This window comes from Vidua macroura, chromosome 13 (assembly GCF_024509145.1).
Source record: "Vidua macroura isolate BioBank_ID:100142 chromosome 13, ASM2450914v1, whole genome shotgun sequence".
NCBI lineage: Eukaryota > Metazoa > Chordata > Aves > Passeriformes > Viduidae > Vidua > Vidua macroura.
In genome coordinates, this window is record NC_071583.1 from 2,044,172 (window position 1) to 2,057,659 (window position 13,488).

General features: G+C 47.5%; 1 protein-coding gene across 1 annotated transcript in view; it reads right to left on the reverse strand.

Moving 5' to 3' along the window:
* LOC128814146 (contactin-4) overlaps positions 1-13,488 on the reverse strand; it is a 281,500-nt gene that overhangs the window by 40,389 nt on the left and 227,623 nt on the right. Inside the window, exons 11-12 of the mRNA XM_053989737.1 lie at positions 12,501-12,630; positions 8,552-8,702 (exon numbers count right to left, since the gene is read on the reverse strand). Of these exons, the coding sequence (XP_053845712.1) occupies positions 8,552-8,702; positions 12,501-12,630 (281 nt within the window). The remainder of the gene's footprint in view (positions 1-8,551; positions 8,703-12,500; positions 12,631-13,488) is intronic.

Consider the following 13,488-nt stretch of genomic DNA (forward strand, 5'->3'; position numbering starts at 1 on the left):
TAGAAAACCTTCTTCCCCTTTAGACATGTAATGATTTCCTTGGATTCTAAAAGTGCATCTCAGCGTGTGGCCCTAACTGTAAAATCATTGCCTGCTTGCTCTTCACCATAAAAACACCCAAGAGAAGAAACATCTGATAATAATTTTTTCCTTCGAAATGCTACAGACATACTAAAATCACTATCGCTGCTTTCTTCAGCTGGAGGACAAGCAGGAAGCTACACATCAGTTCCAAAGTGCATTCAGGAGGCTGATGCCAGGCATTTCTTTGGGAAGCCGTGGCTGCAGGGTGTGCTCGCCACGGAGCAAACCCCATCCTGCTCCCTCCGACGGCGGCACTGTGGGGAGGGACCGGCTCCTTCCTGGAGCAGCTTTACACAGAGGGAGGAACAACTTGTAGCTGCGTGTTCAGCACCCAGAGATGAATTTAATAATCATAAAACCATGAGAGACCTCAAGCAGGAGCAGCAGCAAGTGACGCATTTCTTTTAAGGATGTCAACACGGGACGCGGCTGGCTGTGATCCGGAGGTCGGATGCCTCAGGGACAGAGCTCTGCATCCTTCACCCCCTCCACCTCTGCAAGCAGAATGCTGCTTTTAAAATTAATCCACAAGCACCCAGGTGAAAGCCTGATGATTTCTCTTGACCCCTTGTGACAGGTTTCTCTTAAGGATATCTTCATCCTGCTTTTAAGGATGTCAACACGGGACATGTCTGACTACACTCCACAGCTCAGATGCCTCTGGGACAGAGCTCTGGATCCTTCACCCCCTCTACCTCTGCAAGCAGAGCTCTGCTTTTAAAATTAATCCACAAGCACTGAGGTGAAAGCCTGATGATTTCTCTTGGCCCCCTGTGACACATTTCTCTTAAGGATATCCTCATCCTGCTTTTAACAGGACACATCTCACTGTGCTCTGGAGGTCGGATGCCTCTGGGACAGAGCTCTGGATCCTTCACCCTCTCCACCTCTGCAAGCAGAGCTGTGCTTTTAAAATTAACACACAAGCATCAAGTGAAAGCCCTTTGACTTCTCTTGAGCCCTTGGGGCACAGCAGCCCTGCAGGTTTGGCCCAGCACGGTTCTGAGCCAGCTCCAGCAGCAGCACAGGCAGCAGTGATGTCCTACACGTGTTTCACAGAGCACTACAACATCACCACGCTGCAAATAATCTGCTGGGGAAACAGGAACAGATTGCTGATGTTACAGGAGACTGTGCCACGGCATGAGGGAGAGGCTCATTCCAGGACTGCCAGCTGAAACTTGGCACAGGCTGGGACTGCACTCGTCAGAGCATTCGGCAGCAGTTTGTGGCTGGAAACAGGAAATCATCTCCTGCTTCTACGGGAGCAGATGGATGAAATGGAAATTTTAGGGATCAGCCTAATTGCTCATGCATACAAAATAAACCAGCACCGAACCTGGATTCTACACAAGTCTCTAATCCTCCTCAGGTAACCTCTAGCTGGAAACATTTATAGAATCATAAAATCACTTTTAGGTAATGCCCTCGAAGAACATTGACTCCAGCTGTTAACCTGGCACTGCCAAGGCCACCACTGGCCCCTGTCCCCAAGTGCCACATCTTTTTAATCTCCCAGGGATGGGGACTCCACCACTGCCCTGGGCTGGACAGCCCTTTCAGTGCCAAAACGTGGTGTGATCACAGAATCACAGGATGGGTTGGGGTGGGAGGGACCCTAAAGCTCATCCAGTCCCACCTCCTATGGGCAGGGACACCTTCCAAAGACCAGGCTGCTCCAAATCCCAATCCAGCCTGGCCATGGACACTTCCAGATCAACACAGATCTGAAACCAGCTCCTGCTGGCAAACAGCTTATGAACAGGAGGCCATCAAGGACAACAGCTTTCCAAGGCTTCTGACCACCAAATCCAGGGGCTTCCTGGTTCATTTTACTCTCTTTCTGCAGAAAATTGGTTAAAATAAGTGGACAAGTCAGTTCTTTCAGATGTTGCAATGAAGTAGAGCCATCTCATGCCACAGTCTTTGCAAAGTGAGATGAATGCTGCGCTGTCGATTCAAACTTCAGAAAGCCATTTGCAGGGTGTCATTTTTCATTTTGCCCAGGCAGGATGTAATGAAAACCCGACAAGTTATTGATGGTTTGGTTACCTGTCTGCCTTCAAGAAATTGCACAGGTGCTTTATGTAAAAAAAAAAAAATAAATAAATACAAAGAGTCAACACAATTAATGCGAAGCAATGATGGGAAGCATCCCTTGAGGTTTTCTTTTCTGTTGAAGTGTCACTAGGCTGTGTGTCCAAAGGACACTGCTGGCAATTCATCTCTCAAGTAATCAGGATAAAAATATCACCATGGTTTGTACCCTGGCCCCAGCCTGGGAAAGATGTGCTGTCCGTCCTCTTGCCATTTTCTTTCTGGCTGTTTAAAGTAATTAAGCACTAATTAGGAAGTTTGAGGCAACAAATATAAAACTGGAATTTATACAACTTTTTGTACTCAAGACATGCTGGAAGAATGGGGGAGAAGATTTTCTTGTTCAATTTTACCATTTTTCCTCCTCAAAATGATGCAGCATCAACATGGATACTTTAAAATTCCTGTTATAAAAGAATATCTGTAGGAGGGGGTCCATAACTGGACAGCCTTTGTGAGGAGATCCTGAGGATGTGAACTTTGGAGAAAACCATGGCTGGACTCTTTCAGGGAGACAAGACTTACTGGACAGCTTTGAAGTGCAGAGGACACCAAAAAAAAAAATCAGGTGAGAGCTTTCTGCTTTTCCTTGGCCAGAATCACTGCAGCTCCTGGAGAAGGGATTCACTGCTTCAGCTTTACCTGGTGGTTCCCAATGGCTCCGTGCCAGCCAGGGGACCGAGGACAGGCGGGAGCAGCTCGGTGTCCCCTCAGCTCCTCTCCAGAGCAGCTGCAGCGCCGGCGCTGGATGATGTTCTTCTTTACCAACAAATTAACATTCCCTGCCAAATTAATGAGCCTGGAGGCACTGCTGTGAATTAACATATCCAAGAGGCTTCCCAGCTCCAGCTGCCTGCTGTCCTTCCTTCTGAGGAGGCTGGGGTTTTGGGGAGCTCTGGCCGGGTTTTCACTGAGGGAAGGGTGAACAGCCCCGAGCTCTGTCCCATTCCCGCTGCTCCCTCCCAGTCCCAAGCCCTCACCTTCTGTTCAGGACACCAGCTGTGGCTGCCACATCCCTGGAAATGTCCAAGGCCAGGCTGGATGGGGCTTGGAGCACCCTGGGGTAGTGAAAGGTGTCCCTGCTCACTGCATCCACACCAGGATGAGTTTTAAGGTCTCTCCCAAACCAAACCATTCTGGGATTCACGACTTTGCAAACCGAATTATCCTCCTAGACTGTCCTGACTCCGGGCTGTGGTGGAGACAACAGTGAAATACTTGGGAAAATCTGGACCAAATTACTGAACTCTTGGAGCAGACAAGGCACTTTGGGTAACAAATCACTGTCTGGGTTCTCTGTCCCCAGAGCTGTTTGACAAGGACTGAGTTCACCAGGCACTCCTTACACTTCCAAACGCTTCCGTGGCTGAACTCGCTGGGAAAATGGCACCATGTGCTGCCTCTTCCTGTGCTTTTGTTGGCTTTCAGCTACAAAAAAAGAACAGTGTTCCTGCTGTAAGCGCTGTGGCTGTGCGTGTGCAAGCTCACACATCACAGAGCTTGTCAGCACTGCGAGATAATGGCACCAACTGGGAGGATTTCCACCAGGATCCCTGAGCGTGCCTGGAGTATCTGGGTCAGATCCTGCTCCAACAAAGTGCACCAAGAGGGTCCCTTTATACAGAAACTTGTTTAATTAGGATAACAGATGTTGCTATTACACAAGTCATAGGGAATGGTTGTTTAATTGGACACTTTCATATTCTTTGCTACCAGCACAGAACATAATTTGTTTTTTTTATGCATTTCTTTCTTTACAATTAAGCTGTATAAACAATGCAGGCACTGTACATTCCTGGAAAAGACACAGCTCTAATGATGTAGGAGCTTTACATGAAGAAGAATGAGAGAAGAGCAATTTGTTTTGGGGCTTAAAAGTACAATTATTTTTCTGTCCCAGCCTGAGCACGTTTCTGGTGGCAGGGTAAATATGACTTCCAGTAGCTCTAGGAGAACATTAGGAATTAAGACTGTTGTGTACATATTTTAAATAAAGGTTTTCTTGCTTTTCCTGCACTCTTTTTGCTACTGGGGAGTCAAGGAGAAGGGGAAAAGTGGGAAGCTGTGGGGAAACGTGAATCTGCTCTTGAACCACACAATGCTACATCTCTGGGAAATGTCCCTGTCTCACTCTGTGAGGAATAATAAGTGGAATTATTGCCATTATGACATGAAAAATGAAAACCCCTTTGCCTAGACCCAAAACAAGACCTGAAAGAAGAGGGCAGGCTTGCAGGGGAAGCGATGCAGACCCTGCAGGGCTGAGCAGCCCCTTCCACCACTGCTCCCAGAACGGTTCAGGCTGGAAAGGATCACTGCGGGTCATCACATCCAACCCCCTGCTCAGGCAGGTCCCCCTGCAGTGCACGATTCAGGAGTATGTCCAGACTGCTCCAGCACAATCACTCCACACCAACGAGCAACACGCAGCCCTTGCCCAATCCCATGAGGGATTTCCTTAAGATGCTCTGACTGAACAGTGCCAGGTTACTAAAAGCCAGTTCCCTCTTGCCGGAGTCTTCCCCCAGATTGGGGTGACCCCGGGTGGTGGTAAAGTCTCTCCTCCAACCCGTGCCTTCAAAGAAAGGCTCAGTAGTCTTCAGTTGTCTGGTCTCAAGGCAGTTTATTGCACGTTATCTCAAGGCACACAGACTTCCTGACATTCTCCCTGACTCCTTCTCCCTCTGTGTCTCTCTCCGTCTCCCTTCGTCTTCATCTCTCCCACCCAAGGGGCTGGTGCCATCTTTTATATCACACATTACCTATTAAATGTTTATAGTTTTTCCCCAGTGCCTATCACCTATACTGAACAGTGGCTTTCTACTCTAAACCAATCTGTGAGTGCCAGCATCACCAAGAACATGGGGAATAGGAAGGAGAAAGAAGGAGGACAGGGCACGCCCAAATCCCTCCATCTTAGAACCTCTGACCCCCATGTATAAAACTCAGACCCCTCTGTACAAGGCCTAAACCCTCCTGTACAGCACTCAAAAATCCTACCTTTCACCTTGTGACTACTTCTATTATAATATCTAAACTTTTGTGATTTCTTGTTCTTCCTGCAAGGTTGGTAAATTGTTCTATGGGTCAAATTCAAAACCACAAGGGTTTCTGGCTGCCTGCCAGGGTCTCAGAGGCTTCTGCCCTGGACCTGGAACATCCAAGAGTGTCTGAGGGACACCTTGGGTTCCGACACCTTCTGTGCCGTGGAGGGACAGAAAGGCCCAGTTTGTTGGCACAGGAGCACCTCAGCCCAGGTGTGAAACCCCACCGTTCCCACAGCCAAGCCCTGGGGTGCTGCTCTGCCACGGGCCAGCACCTGGGGGCTTGTTGGGCTACCAACCTTCTTTAGTGGTGGGCTAAGGCAAACTCAGGGGCCACCAGAAAGGCACCCCCTGCTCCTGAGCCCGGCTTTCCTGGGAATAGGTGGATTTTAATCATGTCTCACCTGCTCCTGCTCTCCCAGTGGCCCTGAGAGGAGCAGCATTGCCAGGAGTAAAGATCTTTCCCACAGAGGGGAGAGCTCACTTTGCACTGGAATGTGAAGGGAACCTCAAGGATGGAAAATGATCCCTGTGTTTTCCCACACAGAAATAGTCTTTGTTTCCAAACAGCATTTGCAATTCATCTGTATCTGTGCTAGAGCTGTTCCTATATAAAATTTACCTTCTGGAGTCAGGCCCCCAACATCATTTTGACTCAGTTAGGCCTCCGAGGCAGGATTTCCATTATTATGGAGATGAAGTGCCTTTAATGACTGCAATAATATAATTGTACCCCAGGGCGAATTCCTAATAACACAATTGCACAGTTCTGAACCACCAGTAAGAGATGCCCTCAGGCCATGTGATTCATTAGAGGTGCAGCACACATTACCTCAGCCTCCAGAGAAGAAAGTGAAACCTAAAAAGCTCTTTTTTCTTTTTCTTTTCTTTTTTTTTTTTTTTTTTTTCACCGTGGTAGTCTCTGCTCTCTGGGCAAACATTGAAGAACACACTTTGTTTTGCCTCCTGGACAGCAGGAGCCTCCAGAGCCGGAGTCTCAGCAGCAAGAACCACGCACAGTGTCTGCAGCAAGGAATTTAACATCACACACCGGCCGAAAAGCCACGAAAGCCCCAGGAGAGACTCTGAAGTGATTGCCATGGCAGCCTTCAGGCTGAGCATCAGCATGCAAAGCAAGCCCTGCCACAGAGCTGCTTTTGACTCCACCTGGAATTGGAAGGATCATCTATATTGATTAACCTTCACGTGATCAACCTGCAGGATCCAGATGTTCGGGTGCCTCTCTGGCACTCACAGGACCCTTTAACGACAGTTTAAGCAGAGATTTCATTGAAGTTTCTTCTCCTACGCCTGTCTAAAAGTTCTGCTGGGTGATCCCGCTGTCTGGAAAACCCCTGGGCTGAAGGAGCTCAGGATTTCACGCCTGCTTGGGCACATTTCACGTCTGGTTTGCCATCCAGGGCTGCGTGCCCAGGTGGGAGGCTCCTGGTTGTGGCTCAGCAGGAGCCCAGCACTGCCACGAGAGCCCGCAGCACACCTGGCTGGGTTTGCCCCTGAGCCCAGGCTGTGCCCACCCCACTGCCCCAGCCCTGCTGAGCACTCCCACTCCTGAATTACAGTGAGGGGCAGGAGCTGTGCTGTGCCAAGGGCAACGGCCTCAGAGCAAGCAGCACATCCAGACTGTGCCAGCCAGCACGGGGACACCGGGACCTGGTGGGGCTGACACTGCAAAGCTTCCAGCCCCAAACACTGCAAAGCTTCCAGCACCCCCTTCCAGCCCCAAACACTGCAAAGCTTCTAGCCCCAAACACTGCAAAGCTTCCAGCCCCAAACAAACACTCCCACCCTTCCAGCCCCAAACACTCCAAAGCTTCCAGCATCCTCTTCCAGCCCCAAACATTCCCACCCTTCCAGCCCCAAACACTGCAAAGCTTCCAGCCCCAAACACTCCAAAGCTTCCAGCCCCAAACTCTCCAAAGCTTCCAGCCCCAAACACTCCAAAGCTTCCAGCACCCCCTTCCAGTCCCAAACACTGCAAAGCTTCCAGTCCCAAACACTGCAAAGCTTCCAGTCCCAAACACTGCAAAGCTTCCAGTCCCAAACACTGCAAAGCTTCCAGCCCCAAACACTCCAAAGCTTCCAGCCCCAAACACTGCAAAGCTTCCAGCCCCAAACACTCCAAAGGTTCCAGCCCCAAACTCTCCAAAGGTTCCAGCCCCAAACTCTCCAAAGCTTCCAGCCCCAAACACTCCTCCCTTGGCCCCACCCTCCCCAGGAGAGCAGGTTATTTCAGTTTTAAAAATCAATACACCTTGATCCATGACAACTTTGACCTCAGCAGCTCTGTGCCCTGCCTGCTAAAGGAAGCTTTGTGTCATCCATCACCAGCTCCTTTCATGCCAAGGGGTGAAGCAAACAGCCCACAGAAAACAGCTGGGTAAGGGTCAGGGAAAGGAGCTAAACCTGTCAGAAACTGGGTGCTCAATATTTGAATCTGGCTGTAAATGGACTGGAGCTTTCTGCACACTCAGACCCCCCACCACAGTCTCTATTTCAATGGGCATTACAGGCTGGGTGGAGCAAGATTAGGCTTTCCAAGGTAAAAGAACAGCTCTAACTGTATCTAAAGCTTTTAAATATATTTAAAGCTTTAAAATATAGCAATTTCCTCCCATTTCTGGCTTTTTGATCTTTACTAATAGGACAGGATTCTCCTCATCAATCCTAGTGCCACATCGTGTTTTGGAGGAGTGTCAAGGACAGTTTTCCATGTCCTGCTCTCAGGTGCTGTGCAGGTGGCACAACCACACCTCTACAAAGCCAACAACTAATCAACAGCACAGAGGAGGATTTGAAAAGCTGGCTTTTGAATATAAAATAAAATAAAATAAAATAAAATAAAATAAAATAAAATAAAATAAATATTTGGCCAGTCTGAGAAAGCCACCTTCCAGTCAGGCATTAGAACTGTCAAATTAATCATTGCCCCCAAAAAATTCCTGTTTGCAGGACACTGAGTAATGTACCAGAGCTGTGCAATTTGCAGTGGAGGCTTTTATCTCCTGGGAATCTATTTTTTTTTTTTTAAACAAAGGTTATTTAGAGCACTGCAGAGGCAAAATATTCAGTTTTTTTTTGAGTGCATCTTTATCAGCTTCCTGGCAGGGATGATTTAATAGCAGACAGAGATGGGATGAGCACCATGGGAATGGGAATCTCACCCCCAGCTCCTTGGGATTGAACACAGGCTGTTTCCTCATGTATTTGCAAGTCAATTTTGCAAAGCTATTAATGACAAATTTAGCTTTGATTGCTGAAAGTCCCTGGGTTAGTTAATGAAAGAAATGGTAACTTTAAGACATTACCTCTCATTTTCTCTTAGGATGTCTTTTCCTTTCTTCCAAGAATAAGTAGGTCTGGGGGAGGCTTTGGGCTTGCACTCAATGATGACTTCACCACCCACTTTAACAAGAGTTAACTTCTTCAGCAGGGTTTTGGAAAAGTCTGGCCCGATGGCTGAAAGCAAAATCGACACAAACCAGATCAGAATTCCCTTGGGGAAAAAAACAAAGCCAGACTCATTTGAACATTACAAAATTCCTCACTTACAATTCCTAAATGATTGGACTTTATGAACTAGTGAAGTCTGGATGGGGTAAAAAGGCACCTGAGTGCTTCTTTCACTGCAAAAAAAAAATACTTGATTTGTTTAAAAATGTGTGTTCAGCCAAAAATCTGAGAAACCAGTAACCCCACCATGCACATCTTACTGGGCCAGCACCCCTAGGAACCTCGTGCATGAGGAGTATAAAGTGTTTCCTTTTTCTGTGTCAGGATCATCCTTCTGTCAGGCAGGGAAGTTCTCACAAACACAGAAGCCATATAATTAATCAGAAATTTTAATACTTCCAGAAAAGTTGACGCTTTTATGCTTCCTATTCATAATTATTGCATTAAACTGGGTTATATATTTAAATTCTATAAATGTGGGAGACATTGATACAGCCAGGTCCTGAACCAAGCAAGACTTGTTGGCTGCAGGGCACAAAGAATCACCTTTTCCTGCCATCCTCCCTGCTCCTGCCCTGGTTCCCTCCTCCTTCTGCCCTGGTTCCTTCCTGCTCCATCCCTGGATCTCTCCTTTTTCTGCCCTGGACCCCTCCTGTTCCATCCCTGGATCCCTCCTGTTCCATCCCTGGATCTCTTGTGCTCCAGCCCTGGACCCCTCCTGTTCCATCCCTGGATCTCTCCTTTTTCTGCCCTGGTTCCTTCCTGCTCTATTCCTGGATCTCTCCTTTTTCTGCCCTGGACCCCTCCTGTTCCATCCCTGGACCCCTCCTGTTCCATCCCTGGACCCCTCCTGTTCCATCCCTGGATCCCTCCTGTTCCATCCCTGGATCTCTCCTGCTCCATCTCCGGATCCTCCCTGCTCCAGCCCCATATCCCCCCTGCGCCTGCCCTGGATCTCTCCTGCTCCATCCCTGGATCTCTCCTGTTCCATCCCTGGTTCCTTCCTGCTCCATTCCTGGATCTCTCCTTTTTCTGCCCTGGATCCCTCCTGTTCCATCCCTGGATCCCCTTTTCTCCATCCCTGGATTCCCCTTGCTCCATTCCCGGATCCCCCCTGCTCCAGCCCTGGATCCCTCAGTTCCCTGCACTGTCCTTGGCTCTCTTATCGCTGCCCCTGGGAGATCAGAGTTGAGATCTCCCTGCTCTGCATCACCTCGAAGCCCCGTGACAGGATCCAAAGCTCACCTGCAGCAGCTGGGAGACAAAACCCAGCAAATTCCTTTTTCCTCAGGGCACCTCATCTGCCTCAATTCTTTTGGCTATCATTCCTGCTGCCCAAGAGGTGAATAAAGCACAATCCCACACTGAAAATGGGATGGGCTTTGTGATCCAGTAGTCCTCCAAGTTCCTGCAGCAGAGTTCAGTGACCTCTGAGCTGTTTTGTTTTCCACGTCTAATCACAGGCAGGGACTTAATTTTGGCACTCAGAAACACAGGTATGATATTAAATGCTATAAAAGAGCCCTGAAACCAGCACTGGCTTCGTAGAACACTCCAGAATTAAAGGAGACATCCTGAAGACACTTCCCACCAATGCACTCAGAACCAAATGCATTATTATTTATATCATTATTAATATATCATCACTTCTGAAACAAATTTCTCAGATGATTGTCCCAAATTTGTAAGCAAAAGAGATTTTTTTTGAACAATCCTATTACTCCCATCTCTGTAATAAACAGTTTAGACTGGTTTTTTTGTGAGTCATTTGCTGAATTTTCTTGCTCCTGTGTGAGACACTCCATGGGTTTTGTTCTGTGACGTTCAAAACGTCGTCATTTGACATTTAGAAACTCTGGGCTCATTTCTCAGCACTGCCACAACTTCCCTGTGCCACTTCAGGAGTAATGAATTTATTCACACCTTTTGTTTGTCAAGCAGGGATTTTAATGAGCTTTTTTTCCCACTCTAGCCCACATTTCATTTTTCCAATTTGTTTTTTAAACATTTGGCCTGAAAATTCTGTAAGACAAGACTGCATCTTGAAATATGTCTTCTACAATGTCCAGCACCACTGGATTCTGCTTTTATTTAAAGACTCCAGGCAAGATAATTGACAACAATAATTGAGAAGAATCACTCTGAGAAAAGCTCAGTCTGTAATTTTCCATTTCTCTCTTTCACTTAATTTTGGTGTAAGTCTCACTTGAGATGATTAAACAACAGCAGTAGCAAGTGCTTAACTTCAGGACCTTTTAAAACAACCATTTCAACACTCAGATCTGGTTAAAAGCTAAAATTTCCCAGGGAGGGCTCAGAATGTTGCCCTGCTTTGAAACTCTAGTGAAAAGGCAAACCTGCTGCTTTCCTCTCAAAATGTGCCAAGTTAAATCACAGAATGCACAGGAATTTATCTGCAGGACACAATTTAGGTGCTTTTCCTGTGACAGACAGAAACAGAGCTGCAGAACCCAAGTAAGAAATTGGCCAAATAAATATTCCTTGCCAGCTTTCTCAGACCAGACCCTCCAAAATCTGTTTTTTGTGTGGACACGAGGAGCTGCTGGGTACAAGGACACCCTGGGAGTCCCCACCAACAAGGACTAAACCTCTCTCCTCTGAAAACATCTTCCTCCTTCCCAAAGGTCCGTTTTTATCAGGTTTTAAATAGACAAGAGAAGCATCAGTGGGTTTATTTCGATTTCTTTCATGTCCAATAAATCTCAGCATTGTGAAGTCTAATTTATGGACCATTATCGTACTTTTCTCCAACAGCAACACAGATAATCCTTCAAATGAATTTTTTTTCTATGCAGGCATCTATCACTGATGATAAAAAATGACCAATAATTGAAAATCCCATAGCTGGAAAAAACCTCATGCTTTGTTCTTCAGGATAAATCAGAGAATGCTGCTACTGAACTTTTGGTTTGAGAGCAATGAAACCGTTATTTTGTAATCAGGAATTGTGTTTAACCCTTTGAAAATACACCCCTAGGCTGACTAGGGCTGCCTCTTGTTCAAAAACATGGTTTGGGATTGAGTTGCAGCCTGGTAGGGACCTCTGGGGTGGTCCCACCCCACCCCTGCCCACCCAGGAGCAGCCACAGGACGTTGCCCAAGGCCGTGGCCAGTTGGATGTTGAGCATCTCCAAGGACAGGATATCTCTGGACAATTTGTTCTAGTGTCCAACCAACCTCAAAATAAAGTTTTTCTTATTTTAAGTGGTATTTCCAGGTTTCAGTTTGTGTCCATTGCCTCCTGCCCTGGCACGGGCACCGCTGAGACGATCCTGGCTCTGTAATCTCTGTTCCCCCCCCCTCAGGTATTTCCCCACTCGGATTCACATGAGCTTCTCCTGCTTTTTTCTGGGAGGAGCAGAGCAGCTGTGCACAGAACTGTGGGGTGGAAGATGCTTTTCTTTGGGATGGGGGAATTTTGTTTGCAGTTAGATTGCTGAATGGTCTCTTCAGACAGCAGGTTTGTCACCGTGTCCTGAGCAGAGTCACCTCTGCAGCCAGGACTGGGCACTTATGGCCCTGGATGTTCTGAGTGCTCAGGTTTCTCCAGAAATAGCTTTAAGCAGCAGGAGAGTGAACACACCTGCCGGCTCCTGGAGGGATGTGGGAATGTGGGATGAAGTAAAAAACATCTGTTCTCTGCTCTCCACTGCCTCAAGTTTTCATTTCACGCCTTCCTTAGAAACAAACCGTCAAAGACCCCCTTCTGCTCCAGCTGCTGCAGCCTGGGCAGGGGCTGCTGTGGATTTGGGAGGCTGGCAGCGCTCAGGGACGTGCACTCACCTATGACACTGAGCTCTGCGCTGGCAAAGATGACGCCGTGCCTGTTCTCCGCCACGCACTGGTACATCCCCGCGTCCGAGAGACTCACGTTGGGAATGGTGAGAGAGCCCTGCTCCAGCTGCACCCTGCCCTGGGGGACAGCAAGACAAACTCCAAAATGAACAAGAACACCAACGAGCCTCCTCAGAACATGCACCCAGAGGTTGTCGTGCTGTATTTTACAGCAAGGTGGGCAAAGCGAAGTAGCGGTAACGGGAGGAATTTGCATGCTGCAATTTATTTGTCTGCCAGCCGAATTTATGTCAGGCTAGAGACTAAATGGTGAAACCAATACAGGAGCTGGTAAATGCAATTTAAATTGGAGGACCTTCCCTTGACCCCTCATTGATTTAATACCCAAAGCATTTAGATTAATATCCCTTTCAAGGAGATAAGCTTGAAGCAAGAAATGCACTTCTGTTCCACAGTGGCACATCACAGCCAAGCCCATCCTCAGAAACATTTCAAATATTGGTATTTCCATGGGATCACAGAGTCATTAAGGTTGGAAAAGACCTCCAGGATCACTGTGTCCAGCCTTCGACCAAACACCACCATAGCAACTGAACTATAGCACATGCAGGTGTTTCTTGGACACCTCCCATGGCAGTTCCAATGGAGAAATTCACCCTTTCCATGGAGAAATTCCTCCTGATTTCCAACCTGAACTCCTGGCACATTTGGAGTGTATATGGCAATGCAGGCTGCTAAGACTGGTTGCCATCTCAGCCAGCACAGACAGAAACATTTAAAATCTTCTGCAGTTTACTGAAAACAATGTAAATGATAATAATTTAACGATCCTTTACTTCACATCAGCCACTAACATGATTTAAGAACAGGACCATCTGCCAGTGACCAGCGTGAAGCAACCAGAATTAGTGTGTGGAGTGAAAGACCAGGCTATCATTTGTCAGCCTGAGGATATGGAGCTCGAGTTATCAATTCT